This window comes from Narcine bancroftii, chromosome 1 (genome assembly GCF_036971445.1).
Source record: "Narcine bancroftii isolate sNarBan1 chromosome 1, sNarBan1.hap1, whole genome shotgun sequence".
Taxonomy (NCBI): domain Eukaryota; kingdom Metazoa; phylum Chordata; class Chondrichthyes; order Torpediniformes; family Narcinidae; genus Narcine; species Narcine bancroftii.
Window position 1 is genome coordinate 39528523 of NC_091469.1, and position 20074 is coordinate 39548596.

A 20074-nucleotide genomic window follows, 5' to 3' on the forward strand; every position below is an offset into this window, starting at 1 on the left:
TTGTCAATGTTAAGGAGGAAGTGGTATTGGGTGTCTTGAAAAACATTAACTAGATAAATTCCCAAGGCTTGATGGAATCTCTCCTAAATTACTGAGGGGAACAAGGACATTGCTGCAACATTTACAGGCATTTTTGTATCCTCCTCAGGTGCAGTTAAGGACCCAGGAAACAGGAAAATAGACTATATTGTTCCTTTGTTTAAGAAGGGCAATGGGGATAATCCACAATATTATAGGTTGGTGAGCCTTACATGAGTAATATGGAAATTAATGGGGAAGATTCTTAGTGACATAATTTATTTGCATGGACTTGGAAAAGCATGAGTTCATTGGGGATATTCAGCATGGCTTTGTGCAGGGCAAGTCCTGTTACATAAATCTGCTTTAGTTTCTTGAGGAAGTAATGAATATGATTGATGAGAGATGATGCTTCGATTAATTTTGGTAAAGCACTTGACAAGGTCATTCAAGTTAAGATTATCCAGAAGATTGAGTTTTGTGGGATCCATAATGAGTTGGTAAACTGGCTATAAAACAGGCTTGGTCATGAAGTGGTGGTGGAGGGGTGTTTCCCTGACTGAGATTTGTGACCAGTGAGGTTCTGCAACATCAGTATGAGAACCTCTGCTGTTGGTAATATATTGATGATGTAGATGAAAATGTAATTGGTCTAATTAATAAGTTTGAAGACAAGAAAATTGGAAAAGATGAGGATAGCTATAAAGGTTGCCAAAGGATACAGCAGGATACGGATCCATTGAAAATTTGGGTAGAGTAATGGCAACTGGAGATAAATTGCATCAAGTATGAACTGATTCATTTTGAGAGGTCAAATGCAAGAGGAAATATTACATTTGCACCATTATATGCAAAAAGGATGTGAAGACCAAGGAGAAGGTGCAGATGAGGTTCGCCAGGATGTTGCCTGGATTGGAGAGCATCAATGATAAGGAGAAAATGGACAAACTTGGATTGTTTTCTCTGGAGCATCAGAGGTTGAGAGAAGTACTGTATACAACCTTATGATAGACATAGATAAGGAAGATAATCAGTCTTTTTCCTTGATTATATCAATTATAAGAGGACATAGGTTAAAAGTAAGACAGGTCATGCTTAAAGGAGATGCGCGAGGCAAGCCTTTGCTTTTTCATACCAAGTCACGTTAAGTCAGGTCGTCTTTATTTATCGTTCATACCATGCTTGCACAGTAATGACAAGAAAGTGATTCACCAGGACCACAGAGCATATTTACATAAATATAAATCAGAATAGAAGTAAAGTACATTTAAAATATTATAACATATACAATAACAGTCCATGGTACTCTATCCACAAATAGAGGTGGTAGGTAATATCAAATGCACTGCCAGGGGAGGTGGTAGAAGGAGATTGGTATTGAGACAGACACATAGGAAAAGAATATCTCTAAAGGGAGTTTTTTTTCTTTTTATCTTTCCTTTCCTTTTCTCAATTCATTGTTTTACGAAATAGTGCCGGAGCATCGTGACTCTTTACCAGCCTTTCAATGGCACACACATTAATGCTTTTCATTATATCTTGGTACATGTGACAATAATAAATGAATGAGCAATTGAAAGAATTTAGCATTTGCAATCAAAAAGTAATGAAGAAATTAATAGTATTGAAATCTGACCTAATGATCTGCACTCCAATATTAGAATACGGGGAAAAATATTGCAAAACTTACCCATACAGCTTTATCATTCAACCTGATTAGAGATGATGCTTGTCGCCTCCTGAAACCAACAACTGCCACAACCTCCAGAGCAACAGAGCCTCCCACAATCAATTCACATTCAATTTCAGTCCCCCAACTAGTGGCCCCTGACAGAGCCATGAAGCCAATGATAACCATTTAATTTACGCACTCTTTTACAAGGCCCTCCTTCCATCAGTCATGCATGAGGCTATATTTCACAAGTGATTTAGATGGAGATGGTTTGTCATTTGACATAATTCTACTGTTTCATGAACAATTCACAGACTGGAAGGGATCAAGTGTAGCCCCACTGTTTATAAAAGGAAACGAAACAGCAAATCTCAGAGTCTGAAACCAGAACAATGGAAAACACCGGAATCAATTCAGAAAAAGACTTAGGCAATCACAATGGAATTAGACAGCATCAACATTATGAAAAAGATATCATGCCTGACAAAACCCTTGGAGTTTTTTTTTTAAGTTATAACTCGCAGAATTTGTAGATTTGATTGTTTGGACATTTAGAAGGCATTTGATAAGATATCACACAAGAAGGTATTATTTAAAACTATAAAAAGAATTAAAAGGTAATATAATAGCTTGGATTCACAGGCAGAAAATAGAGCAGGAATAAACAGGCAATTTGTAACTAGTGAGATGGCTCAGGAATTAGAGCTCGAGCCTCAATTATTGACAGTGATTTAGATGAATTGAAATAACTCCATGTTACTGATGCAAAGCTGAGTGACAAAATAAGTTGAGATACAGCATGGTAACGGGCCATTTCAGCCCACTAGTCTCTGCTGCCTAATTTACACCCCATTAACCTACACCCCCAGTACGTTTTGAACGGTGGAAGGAAACTGGAGACCCCAGAGAAAACTCATACGGACATGGGGAAAACGTAACGATTCCTTGCAGACAGTGTGGGATTCAAAACCTGGTCTGGTCCCGATCACTGGTGCTGTAAAGGTGTAACACTAACCGCTACGCCAACCATACCACAGAGAGGCGTCATGGAATTACTGACAGGTGAAGCAAATGGACAAGGGCAAGCCAGATGCAATAAGAAAAACGTTTTCCCAGAATGTTATAACGTGCAGTACACAAACATACAGGAGAAACTCAGCAGGTCATGCAACGTCCAAAGAAAGCAAAAGGCAGTTGATGTTTCACATCTCAGCGATTCTTCAGGAGCGTCGAAAATCAGACAGATACCCAAATAACAACATGAATTAGAGGGGGTGGGGGAAAGAGATTAAGAAATATTGATGTTCAGTGGGCCCTGGGTGAGAATTGAATAGAAGACTGAATACATGGGGTAAAAAGCTTACATCTGTTTTATTTCTTTTTCTTGGCAATGAGGACCAGCTCTTGTGCAGGAGTGAGCTGCATCAATGGGAAAAACTGTAAAAGAGAACTGGTATTTTGTCTCATGTGCTGTTCCAGCAGGTTTAATCTAAAATGGTAGAAAGGAAAGTGTACAAATAAATGTGGCAGCTTGAAATGGGGCATAAGCCTTCGATATGAAAAGCAGAAGAAATTAGAAGAGCTGAAAGATACTTAATAAAATAAATGGAGATGGTGGAGTGGAGCAGGACAGTTGAACAGAAGTGCTAAAAAAACACGAAAAAGAACTGTAAAACGCCTTGGAAATTAAAATGGTGGATATTCCAAGGAAGTGCATTGGAGACACGTTTCCACTAAGAATCACCAATGCAAATGGTCAATCATCATATCATATCAGGAACCGGTTATAATCGATTCAAGATCAACAAATAAATATTCATGGATACAGCTTTACTGAGAAACCAGCATGGACAACAGGGAATCGAATGGAACATCAGTGATTATAACTTAGCATTTGAGCAGCGCAGTGTCAACGTTTGATACCTCAAGAAGATGTCACTGATGTTGGGATTCCCTGTTGTCCATGCTTGTAACACTGATACTGAGTGGATTCAAGTTCACAGAACATCCTTAGTAATGTTTTGCTTCAATGCTTTACATTTCCAATTGGCTGCAAAATTTAATTTGCTGAAATGAGTGGGCAAAGGTTTGATGCTATGTGACACGGTTCAGTGAAATTCACCTTTTTCAATATGGTTTTGTTTTCAATGTTGTGAAATCCCATCATTGGAATTTTAAACAAACATTTTGCCTTTGAAAATGAAAGAAAAACTTGCTGAGATCCAAGTGATACTTGAGGTATCTACATTTTCTCTAGCTAAATACCAAACATGAATATTATATATTCTATCATAACATTTGACTGGAATAACAGCAGCTCCTTCCTCAGAAAGATAAGCAGACCATGGTTAATTCAGCCTTCAAGACAAGAAACAGTTATTTCAATATTTTTACCTGCTCAAGTTCTAAAATCTTGTCATCTTTAACTTGGAGAATGTCTAAAATCTTTCTGTCCTTAGCTTCAGTTTTCTGTTTTTCCCTGAAGGGAAGAGAAAAGGCAGCAATTAGTCAAAATCTTACTATACTAATCATTCAACATTTCATCTCCTAAAGAGTGAGCTACTTCTGACTATTACAACCAGCCTGTCAGCTTTACAATGAATAGATCAACAGTCCTTTAAAATTTCTACATCTTCATGTAGAGTGGACAAACCAAACTGACAAAAATAAAATGAAGAACAAGTTCTGGAGCATATTCATGCCAGTTTCTTGAAACAATATTCAGTAAATTCAACCAAGGGAAAAGCTATTTTAAATCTGGTTATGTGCAATGAGTCATTATCAATTAGTGATCTCATCATAAAAGATCTACTGAGGAAAAGTGATCATTATATGATAGAACTTCACATTCACTTTGAGGGTGACAAACATGTATCTTAAATTAATGTGCTTAACAGTTAATGTTCAATGTAAATTTATTGTCATATACATAAGTATAATGTACAGATCCACTGAAATTCCAACCTGTAGCCAAACAATACAGAAGATACATCAACTACAATGACAAAAATCTAAATTACCACAAATATAAGATAGAAAAAGAGATCATTAATATCAAAAGATATATAAATATAATTCAGTTTCAGTTAGGGTTAGGTTGCATATTTGCCCAGCAACCACATGGGTTTCCTCCCACATCTCAAAGATCTGCAGGTTGTTAATTAAGTTAATAATTGTAAATTGTCTCCAGTGCTTAGGTGATGGCAGAATTGGGGGAGTTAATCAGAATGCATTAGAATTCTGAGCTTTGAAAATAAAATTAGGATTAATATAGGATTTGTGTAAATGGATATTTGATAGTCAATATAGATTTGGTGGATTGAACAGCCCATTTCCATGCTGTAAATCTCTGATTCATGACCTCCTCTGGCAGTGTGTTCCAGATGTGCAAAAAATTTATCCTTTAAAATTTCCACCTCTCACTGTAAATCTATGCCCTCTTGTTTATGATACCCTTAACCAAGGGAAAAAGATTTTGACAATCTACCTTAAATATGCCTTTCATAATCTTGTATACTTCTATCATGTCACACCACCACCCTTCCCTCCACTACTCTCCACTCCAGGGAAAACAACAGTACCCAATCTAATCTCTCTCCATAACTAAAGTTCTTCAATGCAGGCAACATGCTGGTGAATCTCCTCTGAATAATTTCCAGTGCAAGCTCATCCTTCCTATAATGTGGCTACCAGAATTCCACAGTAGAGCCTAACTGGTTTTGTAAAGACATAACACAATAATCCATATTTAAAAATGAATGTCCTGATCTATAAAGATATGCCTGCCATATGCATTCTTCACACCATATCTGTCTGTGCTGCCACCTTCAGAAAATTGTGGACGTGGACCCATAGGCCTCTCAGTCTCAACATTCCTTGTTGAATGTGCACAATACATGTCAAAGTGGCAGAACAGTGCTTCCCCCCGCCCCCCCCTTCGACTTACCCATATCAATTCTGTCCTTTCCCTTTCCTGTCCTCTTATCCATGTCCGATTAACACTTTTTGCCTGTTGGCCTGTACTTCTCCCCTGTCTTTTCTTGCAATTCAGGCACCTGTCTGCTTTTTACTCATACCTTCAAGAAGGGCTCAGGCCCAAATCATCAGTTCTATATCTTTTCCTCCTCTGGATACTGCAAGACCTACTGAATTCCCTCAGCATTTCTGTGTTTTTAACTACAATCACAAAATCTGCAGACTTTCATGTTTCACTGGCCACAAAAGTATCCAGTTCTGAGTGTCACATTTTAAGAAAGATGTCAAATCTTTGGAGAGCATGGGTTTACAAAATGTTTCCAGGTGAGAGATTTTAGTTACGAGGATAAAATGGAAAATTTGATGCTGTTCAGCTTGGAGATTTCAAGGAGATCTTTCAGAAGATCATTAAGGGTGAAGAGAGAACAGTTAGGTGAACTGTTTCCACTGACAAAGGGATCACATATCAAAAAAAATCTGTCTGCACTAATAAATATTCCTTTTTTACTTGCATTAACAAAACTTGTCAATATATTTGTATCTATCTTTTATATTTGTTTCTTTTTTTTGTTGTGGTAAATACATTTATACTATTATTATTTGTATATTTTATGTACCTGTGTGGCTGCAGCAAGAAAGAACTTTGGTGCATCTGAATACTGTACTCAGAAATATGATTATAAACTCTCCTCATCATGAAGGGAATCAGCTAAACAACCCAAACTAACACAAAGCAAAACATGGTTATGCCTCAAGTTTTTGTTCAGAATGAAGGACTGAGCTGCAGGGTGAGGTTAGAAGGTTAAGGCTTTATTCTTTGGAGTGCAGAAAGTTGAGGGGTGATCTCTTAGAGGTGTACAAAATCATGAGAGGAATACATCAGGTAAAGGCAAAATATTTTGCCCAGTGTAGATTAATTGAAAACCATAGGTCATAGGTTTAAGGTGAGGTTGGGGGGAGGGGTGGGGGGAGAGATGTAATAGGAACTTGTAGGGTAACCTTTTTACACAAAGGGTAGTGGAACAAGCTGACAGAGAAGATAGTTGTGGCAGATACCATGGCAACATTTACAATACATTTAGATGGATACATGGATAGGATAGGTATAGAGAGATCTGGGTGAGATGACAGGCAGGTGGAACAATTGTGGTGGGCATTTTGATCGGTGTGGGCAGGTTGCGCTGAAGGGCCTGTTTCCACAATGTTTAATTTTATGACAATGACACTGCAAAGGTTAGTGGAGGTACAATTTTGATTGTGGCATTCAAAAGAAAACTGAATATATATCCAAAACAAAAATACATGCTTGATGCGCAGAGTAATGTCCTTGCATTCAGCCATTACAGACTTTAATTGGCTTTTATCCTGAGATCTCATGATTCAGATATTAATACTTTATACAGTACAGGTATGTAGAAACACACAGGAGGTTATAGGTTAATTGGGTGTAAATTGGGCAACACGGGCTCATGGGCCAAAATGGCCTGTTATTGTGCCATATTTTTTAATTAAAAAGGAACAGATTGCAATATAAACATTAATCCTTTAAAAAATGAGACTAGGTAAGAGTGGGAAAGAGACTTTGTACCAATATTTTAAATATGACTTCACAGCACAAAACACCTATAACAGTGGAAATTCCAGAGCAAGGGGAAGAAATTAAGGTAAAAATTATTAAGAGAAAATGAAAACAAAGGGAAAAAAGTTTGACATTTCCTTCAGATAGCAACACATTGATGTAAAATTGCTCCCTCACAGCTCCAGTTCTTGGGATCAATCGAGTGACATATTTTCCCTTAGATTACATAGGGTGTTCCAGTTTCTCCAGCTTTTTCCCACATCCCAGAATATGCACGTTGGTAGATTAATTAGCCACTGCAAATTGCCACTGTGCAAATAAGTGATGGAATCTGAGTGAAATAAATGAGCATAGGTTGGGGTAAGATTTTGTCAAAATTAATGGTGGTTTATTAAACTGAAGGGATTGTTTTTTGGGGGTTGGATCATTCTATGGCTCTCTGATTTAATAGCAGAAATCTACTGAAGTTCCCAAGATTCTGGCCCACCAGGCTCAAGTAAGGAGGGAGATAGAAGCTGAAGAGCCTCATAAACGTCATTAATAAAAGCAGAAAACCCTGCAGTCACTCATCCTGTCAGGCATCTCCTGAGGAGAAGCAAAGTGAATTAATGAATCAGATCAGTGACCCTTCATCACAATTGGAAAGTATTAAAAAATTCCAGAGATTGGAGTGATGAGAAGAACAAAGGAAACATCTGAAGTCCTCGATTATCCAAATGCTTCTGGAAACATCTAAGAGAGGGTTGTGAATGCTTGTTAATGGTAACTGATCTATCAGGGTGGCACGGTTGGCGTAGCAGTAAACACAATAACTTTACAGCACCAGCAATCAGGACACCTGGGTTCGAATCTCCTGTTGTCTACAAGGAGTTTGAACATTCTCCCTGCGTCTGCATGGGTTTTCTCCAGGAGTTCTGGTTTCTTCCCACTGTTCAAAATGTACCGGGGTGTAAGTTAATGGAGTGTAAAATGGGCGGCACAGACTCGTAGGGGCGAATTGGCCTGTTGCAGTGCTGTATGTCTCTTTTTTTTTTAATTATCAGGATTACAAATAGTGATTTAAAAAAAAGGCAAGTAAAATGCTGCTAGAATTGTGAGATGCAGAACATGCCAGCTGCTGGAAATAACCATATAACCATATAACCACTTACAGCACAGAACAGGCCAGTTCGGCCCTACTAGTCCATGCCGTAACAAATCCCCACCCTCCTAGTCCCACTGACCAGCACCCGGTCCATACCCCTCTAGTCCCCTCCTATCCATGTAACGATCCAGTCTTTCCTTAAATGTAACCAATGATCCCGCCTCAACCACATCTGCCGGAAGCTCATTCCACATCCCCACCACCCTCTGCGTAAAGAAATTTCCCCTCATGTTCCCCTTATAATTTTCCCCCTTCAATCTTAAACCATGTCCTCTAGTTTGAATCTCCCCCTTTCTTAATTGAAAAAGCCTATCCACATTTACTCTGTCTGTCCCTTTTAAAATCTTAAACACCTCTATCAAGTCCCATCTCAATCTTCTGTGCTCCAGAGAAAAAAGCCCCAGTCTGCACAACCTTTCCCTGTAACTCAGACCCTGAAATCCTGTCAACATTCTCGTGAACCTTCTCTGCACTCTCTCTATTTTGTTTATATCTTTCCTATAATTTGGTGACCAAAACTGTACACAGTACTCCAAATTTGGCCTCACCAATGCCTTGTACAATTTCATCATAACCTCCCTACTCTTGAATTCAATACTCTGATTTATGAAGGCCAACATTCCAAATGCCTTCTTCACCACACCATCTACCTGAGTATCAGCCTTGAGGGTACTATTTACCATAACTCCTAAATCCCTTTGTTGCTCTGCACTCCTCAATTGTCTACCATTCAATGTATATGACCTATTTAAATTTGCCTTTCCAAAATGTAGCACCTCACATTTATCTGTATTAAATTCCATCAGCCATTTCTAAGCCCACACCTCCAGCCTTCCTAAATCACTTTTTAATCTACGGTAATCTACCTCACTGTCCACAACACCACCAATCTTTGTGTCATCCGGAAACTTGCTTATCCAATTCTCCACCCCTACATCCAGATCGTTAATATATATAACAAATAATAGTGGACCCAGGACCGAACCCTGAGGAACTCCTCTAGTCACCGGCCTCCAATTGGACAAACAATTTTCTACCACTACTCTCTGACACCTCCCATCCAACCACTGCTGAATCCATTTCACTACCTCCTTATTTATACCTAATGCCTCCACCTTTTTTCCTAACCTCCTGTGGGGAACTTTGTTAAAAGCTTTACTAAGTCCAAATAGACAACATCCACACCTTTCCCTTCATCAACCTTTTTTGTAACCCCCTCGAAGAACTCAATCAGGTTTGTCAAGCATGATCTACCCCTGACAAAACCATGCTGATTACTCCCTATCAATCCCTGTACCTCCAAAAATATGTAAATAGCATCCCTCAGAACATTTTCCATCAACTTGCCCACCACAGACGTCAGACTTACAGGCCTATAATTCCCAGGTTTGCATTTGGACACTTTCTTAAACAGAGGAACCACATGCGCCACCCTCCAATTCTTTGGTACCACCCCCGTGGCCAGTGACATCCTAAATATCTCTGTTAATGGCCCCACTAACTGTCCACTAGCCTCCCTGAGTGTCCTAGGGAATATTTTGTCTGGTCCGGGAGATTTATCCACCTTTATCTTTTTTAACACAGCCATCACTACCTCCTCAGTTATCCTTATATGCTTCATGACCTCCACACTATTTTTCTTTACTTCAACTGGTTCAACATTTTTTTCCCTAGTGAATACCGAGGCAAAGAAATCATTCAAAATTTCCCCCATTTTCTCAGACTTCTCACTCAGCCTACCCTCGCTATCTACAAGGGGTCCAATTTTATCTCTCACTAATCTTTTACTTTTAATGTACTTATAGAAACCCTTTGGATTTATTTTTACTCTGTCAGCCAAAGCCTCTTCATGCCTTTTTTTGGCCTTTCTAATTTCTTTCTTAAGATTCCTTCCACACTCCTTGTAGTCCTCCTTCAACTTCTCAGCTCCCTGCTCTTTATACCTCTTGAACACCTCCCTTTTTCTCCTAACCAAATTTCCAATATTCCTCGAAAACCAAGCCTCCCTATGACTTCCAGCCTTTCCTTTGATCCACACTGGGACATAACTACTCTGTACCCTCAAAATTTCTTTTTTGAATATCCTCCATTTATCATTAACATCCTTACCTGAAAATATCCTGTCCCACTCAATACTCCCCAAATCCCTATTTATTCCTTCGAAATTTGCTCTTTTCCAAACCAGAACCTCAACTTTAGGCCTCTCCTTGCTCTTTCCTAAAACTACCCTAAAACTAACAGAATTATGATCACTAGACCCAATTGGTTCTCCAACATTAATGTCCGCTACCTGACCTAGCTCGTTCCCTAATAGGAGATCCAGTATTACACCATCCCGAGTCGGTTCTTCTACTAACTGATTTAGAAAACAATCCTGAACACATTTAACGAACTCCAGCCCATCCAGCCCTCTAACCATATGGGTATCCCAATCAATGTGTGGGAAGTTAAAATCTCCCATGATCACTACCTTATGATTTTCACACATATACGTTATCTCCCTACAAATTTGTTCCTCTAATTTTCTTGGCCCATTTGGTGGTCTGTAATACACCCCTATTAGCACCCTCTTGCCTCCTCCACCCCTCAATTCCACCCAAACAGCCTCACTGGTCAATCCCTCCATACCATCCTGCCACCTCACGGCAGTAATGTCCTCCTTAACAAGCAGAGCAACTCCTCCTCCTTTTTTATCCCCTGATCTATCACATCTAAAAAATCTGAAATAAAAAAAATTCCTGGACATATTCAGTGGACTAAGTAGCACCTGTGGGAAAGGAAAAGCAGGTTCAGTGCTCTAGATTGGAGCTGTGAAGAGTGGTCCCTTCAGAATGCTGAAAAGTGGAAAGAAATGCTCAATGATAGAATCTTGTTGAAGGTGGTGGAAATTGAGAAAGTGGTTGATGGAGTAAGTCACAACCTACAGAACTCCTGTGAATTGAATAAAGTATTATTTAACAACTAAATTATTTAAATTTGTCCTAGCATTCGATTATAGTTGGCAACGCTCTGAAATAATAGTACACTTTGAAATGTTGAAATGCCTAACAAGAAGGCTAAAAGTAGCACCAGAGGCCTACCCTGCAGACCAAAGATCTCCCTGTGCAGCTCACTTTCAGACATAAAAGAACAGGTAACTGACTGAGTGGCAAAAGCTAGCAGTGCTAACTGAACTTCATAAAGATATTGTACAGTCCATTAAAATGGAGTTAAGAAAATATATTTAAAAAGAACTGGCTGCCCTTAAGTCAGATCTACAAACTATAAAAATGCAATTTGTTGCTGAAAAATTATCCAGACACCAGATTGAGAGAAATTAAAGATATTGTTGGGGAGATAGAATGTTCAATGTCTGGGGTGTACTGATGACATCTGCTCAATGCAAAAGAAAATTGAAACTCTCACTGCCATATGATAAACTTGAAGATGTGGAACTGAGGTCCTAGAGAAATAACATCAGGATAGTGAAGGTTAAGGAAGGAACCAACAGCATGAGTGCAGGTATACCCCAATTTATGAAGGTAGAGCATTTGTGAGAAACCATTCATAAACCAAAAATTCATAAAGCGAAGACCCATTGACTACTATTGAAGGCAATTTTCATAAACAAAAACCTATTATAAACCCTTTATAATTTCTTCATAAAATCGAACACGTTTCTTTGTATAAGTGAATTTTTGTAATTCGAGTATTCATAAAGCGGGGTTTACTTCTATCAGTTTTATTAAAAGAGGTGTTCGGACTGGATAAGGAACCTCTCATGGACAGAGCACACCATTCCTTACAGCCGAAACCAGGGCCGGGAAGTGTCCATGCGCCATTGTGGCCAGATTCCATTATTACAGGGTTTCTGCCATGCCAGAGAACACCACAAAGTAAAGCATGAGGTGATGACAATCTCAGTTTTTCCCAAAGTGGCCAAAGCCCAAGCAGCATTCAACATCGTTCAATGGGTTAATCGATGAGATGAAGGATTTCCTCTCAGCTAAAAAAGAGCATACGTCAAGATGTTGAAAAACAACTGATTAAAGCACGAGTACAATAGGATACTGCCACTTGTGGCACATTGTTATTTTAATCTTCAGTTGCCAAACTTGTTAGTCGAATTCCAAGACATATAAGGTATTACTAATGTTAAATTTTTATGTGGATTTATTGGGCTGAACAACATAGAGATCGCCCAAGTGCCTTGCAATGTGCCTGTAAATCTAATTCAAAATTTGCAGGAGGGATGGTTATGTATCTTAACCTCACTCTCAGAGTCCTTAACATTTCGGGGCAAGATCACTTGGACCATGTAGTTGTGAAGTGTTGTCTGCAGGGCTTAGTCTTAACACAGGGATGAGTGTAGTAAGTATATGGGCATATATGCAGATTTGTTTGTGTATGATGAGGGGGGATTGAGGGGACCATCTTGGCACTTATTCTTACTTAGGGCGGTACAGTCCACAAAATCTAAATGTATAATTCAATGAGCACTCCTGGTGGAGGGACACCTATCAGATTTCTCAGTTGGAATATCAGAGGAATGGGAAGCCCTATCAAAAGACAAAGTTTTCTCCCATCTGAACTGGTTAACACCTGACATTGTATTTTTGAAGGAGATTCACCTTCACATTAAAGACCACTTAAGGCTACGAGATCCGGGTCCCTCTACTACACAATAGATAAAGGATATCAGTTTCTTTACAAGCTGGAGAAAATCAACTCCACATTAAGAGGGTCCAGCAGAAATTTTTTTCCACAAATGGCAACCCCTTATTCTTTTTTTCTCTAAATTACGAGTGCTTATGGAGTAAAAGAATAACTGTGAGATGGTTGTACCAATAGAATCGGTAAAGATGCAAGGTGGTCGGGAGTGGGGCATCCAGGGTGTATCTGAGGGTGTATGTGAATATCTGTGTATATGTGGATTGATTTTTCTGCTAAAAAAAAGAAAATAGGAACATAATGTACAATGTGTACAAAGTTGTTTTTGATGTTTAGTAAATACATTTTGGGGGAAAAAAGGTGGTGGAAATTAAGGACTATCTGTTGAACATACAGGCTATTAGAATGGAAGGTAATAAAAACAGAAAATCTTCATTCTTGCTTTGGTTAGAAGCAATGCAGGAAATAGGTCAAATCCAGTTGCGTATTGTCAACTATGGTTGAGGGAGCCATGGTTAAGGAAAATTTCACAGGAGCATCAGTTTAATTCTTCATTCCACTACCCTCCTTTTTTGGTCTTCTGCTCTATTTCTTCAAAGCCTAAATAGCACCTCATCTTCCATGCAGGCATATTGGAGACTTCAAGATTTAATACTGAATTTAATAATTTCAGATAACCAGCCTTTCCTGTTTGTGTCAAACTGGTCAGTACAAATAAAAGATCATGGCAAGGGGTAACATATTAGCATGGAGATGGGATTGGATACTTTACAGATGCAGAACTATGGTACATGGATAATTTTCAATATGGTAAACTTAGTGTAAGGGTGATGGCACAAGAATCAGTGTCAGGGCTATTATTATTTACAATCTAAATTAAAGATTTCAAAAAAGGAGCTTGCTGTTTTGTACCCAAATTTGTTCACAATGCAAAGAGAGGTGTAAAAGCCTAATTATGACAAAGACGTAACAAACATTGAGGGGTTTCAATTGCTTGAGTGGACAAATATTTGATAAATGTGGGGATCCGTGAAGTCATTCAGTGGGAAGAAGATAAAAGTAAAATACAGTCTCAATGAATTTTATATTACTTTTGTAAAGCGGAATCTGGGTGTCATCTTACATGAGATGTAAGGTTAACAGACAGCCACTGGTAGTTACGAAGGGAACTGGAATGTCAGCCTTTATTACAACAAAAGTTCAAGGATTAAGTTGGGCAACACAGTGGCACAGGTATTAGAGCTGCTGCCTCACAGCTCATACGACCTCTAGAGCTGTCTGTATGAAATGTACCTGTTCTCCCAGTGATCTTCTTGGCTTCCTCCTGCTGTTTTGGTTTCATTCTACTTTCTAAAGAAGTGTATGTTAATTGGTCACAATGAATGCCCAAGTATCAGTAACTATTAAAATTTGTGAGGAGTTGATGGGAATGTGGGAAGAGTAAAAAAAAAGGGGATTGGTCTAAATGATTGCTTGACATTTAGCATGGTATTGGTGTGCCAAAGGCTTATTTCCAGTACACTTTTTTTTTCTTTTTTTCTTTGGCTTGGCTTCGCGGACGAAGATTTATGGAGGGGGTAAAAAAGTCCACGTCAGCTGCAGGCTCGTTTGTGGCTGACCAGTCCGATGCGGGACAGGCAGACACGATTGCAGCGGTTGCAAGGGAAAATTGGTTGGTTGGGGTTGGGTGTTGGGTTTTTCCTCCTTTGCCTTTTGTCAGTGAGGTGGGCTCTGCGGTCTTCTTCAAAGGAGGCTGCTGCCCGCCAAACTGTGAGGCGCCAAGATGCACGGTTTGAGGCGTTATCAGCCCACTGGCGGTGGTCAATGTGGCAGGCACCAAGAGATTTCTTTAGGCAGTCCTTGTACCTTTTCTTTGGTGCACCTCTGTCACGGTGGCCAGTGGAGAGCTCGCCATATAATACGATCTTGGGAAGGCGATGGTCCTCCATTCTGGAGACGTGACCCATCCAGCGCAGCTGGATCTTCAGCAGCGTGGACTCGATGCTGTCGACCTCTGCCATCTCGAGTACCTCGACGTTAGGGGTGTGAGCGCTCCAATGGATGTTGAGGATGGAGCGGAGACAACGCTGGTGGAAGCGTTCTAGGAGCCGTAGGTGGTGCCGGTAGAGGACCCATGATTCGGAGCCGAACAGGAGTGTGGGTATGACAACGGCTCTGTATACGCTTATCTTTGTGAGGTTTTTCAGTTGGTTGTTTTTCCAGATTATTTTGTGTAGTCTTCCAAAGGCGCTATTTGCCTTGGCGAGTCTGTTGTCTATCTCATTGTCGATCCTTGCATCTGATGAAATGGTGCAGCCGAGATAGGTAAACTGGTTGACCGTTTTGAGTTTTGTGTGCCCGATGGAGATGTGGGGGGGCTGGTAGTCATGGTGGGGAGCTGGCTGATGGAGGACCTCAGTTTTCTTCAGGCTGACTTCCAGGCCAAACATTTTGGCAGTTTCCGCAAAGCAGGACGTCAAGCGCTGAAGAGCTGGCTCTGAATGGGCAACTAAAGCGTCATCATCTGCAAAGTACACTATGATTCTATGATAAATGTAAGTAGCCTTGTAACAACTGTGTAACGTATGGACATTGCACCTGGAATAAAGCAGTTTTGGACTCCCTATACAAAGAAACATTTTTCTTTTGTAGGCAATTCAAAGAGTCACAAAGATCAATTCTGGAATGATTAGACCAGGGGTGTCAAACTCAAATCCACGGAGGGCCAAAATTAAAAACTTGGACTAAGTCGAGGGCCGAACTAAATATTTATTGAAAATTTACAACAACATCTGCATGTTTTCTCTTCTTTCAACATATGTAATGTTAAACTTTAGGATATAACTTTAGGAGGATAATGTTACAGGTCAGGAGTAGGTAGCTCAAGTTCACCCTTTGCTTGACCTGAGGGAAACCTATTTGGTCCCTGTGGAGATGTAGTCAGCATTCACAGGCTGTGTCCATTTTGGCCTGCATCAGGACTCAGCATTTCCTGCTCACTCCTCAGGCTCTAGGCCTCTATTCACCCTCGACCCACCATCCCTCTACCTGACCAGTCCTTTACCCAACCTCTACTCACCCCTCACTCCACTCGCTCTGCCTCTACCCACCCCATCCTATACATGCCCCTCTACTGCCTCTCCCCTCAACCTGTTCCTCCCTCTACCCGTCTCTCACCCTCTAATTACCCCTCCCCTACTCGCCCTGCCCCTCCCCTTTTACCTCTTCCCTATCCACCCCTCCTTCTACTCATCCCTCCCTCGAACTGCCCCTCGCACCACCATAACTTCCCCTGCCCATTACTCCTCACCTACACCCTCTGCCCACCCCTACTTACCCACCCACTCAGGCCCAGCGTGCTGCCGATCAGCCTTTGCGGAACAGCGGGGACCATGCGCATCCTGCCATGTCCGTCGCGCCAACAGGAAATCACAGGCGCTCGCCAATCCACCGCACCGCTCGACAGGTGGGAGAAGTGACTGGTTGTGCGGGGAGCCTTCCAACTGGCTTGCCGGCTGATGACATCGACAGACCTCGTGTTACAATTTTGTTTTCCCCGTTCTCAAAGTTTGCACGGTCAACCTGCAACACTCTTGCTCCCTCCGCGTCCCGTGGATCTGATGCCCGGGTGTTGTTAGGATTCCCAGCAGGTTTGTGGAACTTTACCATTCTGGATTCCTTTTTGAGAATATTCTGGCCATCTTTTAAGGGGGGTGGTTTTAGGGGGGAGGGGATAGTTAGGGGGTGGGGAAGGATGTGCAATGAAGGGGGAGGATGGTGGGGGTGACATTACCAAAAAACAGCATCGGCTCTCGCTGCAGGGCGGGCCACCTCTAATACATTTTTGAAATGATCTTGCGGGCCAAATATAATTATATCGGGCCAGAGTTTGACATGTGTGGATTAGACTGTCTTGTAAGGAAAGATTGAGTGGATGGGTCCAAATTCAGTGGAGTTCAAAAGATGTGAAATGGTCTTTTTGACATGGTTAGCAAGGTTGGCAAAGCAGTTAGCACAACATTATTACAGCACTATCTGTATGGAGTTTGTATGTTTTCTCCATATCTGTGTAGGATTCCTCCCACCCTCAAAAATGTACTGGGGCTATAGGTTAACTGGGATATTTTGGCTCATGGGGCTTGTATGTCTAAATTAAAATGAAAGATCCTGGGGAAATTGACAGTGAATGCTTCCCCGAGTTGGGGGATGGGGGATTTCTAGAATTCAGGGCATTCTTTCAATTTTAATAGAGATAAGAGGGAATTTCTTCTCTGAAAGCTGTGAATCTTTAGACTTACTGTTATTATTATTATTATCAGTCTATTCTAGAGCTGAGGAGTCATTAAATCCATCAACAGCCAACACAGAAATTTTTTGGCCCAGAGTTAACTCAATGATCATGCAAACATGCGAGAAAGTGGAGTTGAGGCCAAGATCAAATCAGCCATGATATAACTGAATGGTAGAATAGGCTTGAAGGGGCTTCTAGCTCACTCTTCCTCCTATTTATGATCTTAAATTATGTTCCTAATTCCTCAGAGAGCATTATGTTATATGATGGTTGTGAATTCTTATATATAAACAGATTTCCACATTTTTTAGTTTATGAAACCTTATAATTTGGCAGCATTGTGCTGAGAACAATTAAAATCCCAGCTTTACCACAACTATAAGGGCTAACTGAAATAAAGTATTAAAAATAAAATTATTTGTTGTTGACAGCTTTGAAATCCAAATTTTAATGTTTTTGGTGACTTATGTTTAATCAATTTGGTAATCAAATGTGAAAAAGACAGCTCAAGTGAAAAGAGAAATTGTACAATTATTTTGCCTGCTATTCAAGAAAAGGGGGGGAATTGTGTTCCAGTTTTATAAAACTGTAGTCAGATCTCAGCTGGAGTACTGCATGCACTTCTGGCCACCATGTAAGAGGAAAGAATTGATAGCAATGGAGAGGGTGCAGAGGAGATTCATGGTCTTGCCTAGGTTGAAGCAGTCTAGTTATGAGAGATTCCAATTATAGGCCTTCTTCTTTGAGGCTGAGGGAACATGGTTGAGTTATAAAAAAATTATGAAGGGTATGTTTTCCATTTTGTCAGTTTGCCTTTATTGGCCATGGTATTGAGATTCAGAAGGTACAGATAAGATTAACAGGAATGTTGCCTGGACAGGAGGGTTTGAATTATAAAGAGATATTGCAATAACATACCCATCGTGAAAGAGGCTAAGGGACATACAAGAGCATGCATAGACTAGTCAATCACATATTTTTTCCCCCCTACCCCCCAGGATATGGAAGCCTAAAGCTAGAAGGTGTAGGGTCAAGGTGATAGGGTACCTGAGGGGAAAATTTTCACAGACTGGTGGATTTATGGAACAATCTGCCAGAGGAAGTGGTAGGTGCAAGCCCAGTTACAACTTTAAAAGACATTTGAACAGATTCATGGATAGGAAAGGTTTAGAGGGATTTCGGCCAAATGCTGGCAATTGCATTATCATAGACTGGCATCTTGGTCAGTGTGGAAGAGTTGAGGATGAGAGGCCTGTATCTGTGATATATAACAGTGAATCACTATCCATCTATACCCCTTCCATTCCCCACCTGATCATTCATTTCATGACATTAGGAACTGTGCCAAATAAGGTTTCACCTCAACTGTTAGAACCAACAATCCTGCCAAGGGAACCATGCAAGCCAAGTGTAATCTACTCTCAGAAGTTAGCAGCAAGCATTGGTGAGTATCAATGGCCACAAATTTCTTGGCTGAAAATACCACAAAAGTTTGAAATTTTATTGATATCCAAGTCTCTTCAGCTGAAGACTTTAAAAAGTCATAGCTGAAGTCTTCAATTAATCATCTCTTTATTTGGTTTATTTCAAGTTGCTCAACCAGAAAGTCCAAAACGTGGCTTCGGTTTACTAGTAGCCATAAATGCTACAGGTCAAAGATCAATGCGCCAGCCTAGATCTAAGACTGAGGGTAATCCATAGTCTATACCGTACCATTCTTCAGCAGATTGCATTTTGAATGGCATGTATCAACTTTATGAACTTCTGAAAGCAAGATTAGGATGTTAAGAAACAAAAAGCCTGAAATTTGTGAAATAAAAAAATTATCAGAAACAATATATATATATAACAAACTGGAAAAGATTTTCTCCCTGATGCCATTGTTCTCGCTGAGTATTTCACACTACTGCTGAAATTCCATTTCCAGTAGTAGTGTGAGCTTGAGACATCAGTGGCATCTTACACCCTGCAGCTGCCCTCATGACCAAGAAAATGGAGTGAAACAAAGCAGTGTAAACTCCAGCAGTTTTACAAGCTCCAAGGTTGGGAAGCCTGTCCACTGTGCCTTCACCAGATTAAATCTGGTAAAAATGGTTAAAAAAAAAACCAAATTTCATTCATTTCAAAGAATCAGGGAAATCAATTGCAGTTTTTGCTATTTTTAATTACTTCCAATATTTTAATTTTTTTGCAAGTATTCTTTCATATGCTGATTGTTAACTTTAAATACTCCAACCTGGAGAACACACGGGAGGGACTATCTCAATAACAAGCCAACATCAAGGAGCCCTGATAAAACTTAAGTCAATGAACAGAGCAAAAACACAAGTATTTCAAGTTATACCTCAGCTCAAGCAACCAGTTTAATCCTGACCTACAGTATAATTGTATGAAGTTTGCACATTCTCCATGTCCCTGTGTTTTCTTCAGATGCTCCTTTTTTCCATCCACATGATTAAAATATGCCGTATGGTGGGTTAATTGGCCACTTATACCACAACAGTAGAGATAAGTAGTGGATGGGCAAGTGAGGAGCATAAAGGTATTGGGTAGGATGAATGCAAAACGAGTGCTTGATGGTTATTGAGGACTTTGTGGACTGAAAGGCTCATTTCCTCTTTCACTCTATGGCTATCAGAGATCCATCATCCCAGCTACTGGTTGTCACTGCTGGTAGCGTTCGCCATAAGATCTGAATTGGGAATATTTGATTTTTTGCATAATATTCAATTCCATTCACGGCTC

The 20074-nt window shown here is 40.1% G+C and overlaps 1 protein-coding gene across 16 annotated transcripts in view; it reads right to left on the reverse strand.

Moving 5' to 3' along the window:
* The window catches only part of cntln (centlein, centrosomal protein), a 608473-nt gene that overhangs the window by 547866 nt on the left and 40533 nt on the right, over window positions 1–20074 (reverse strand). For all 16 annotated transcript variants that reach the window (XM_069924314.1, XM_069924366.1, XM_069924283.1 and 13 more), the window contains one exon: window positions 4085–4169. In XM_069924314.1, coding sequence (XP_069780415.1) covers window positions 4085–4169 — 85 coding nt within the window. The remainder of the gene's footprint in view (window positions 1–4084; window positions 4170–20074) is intronic.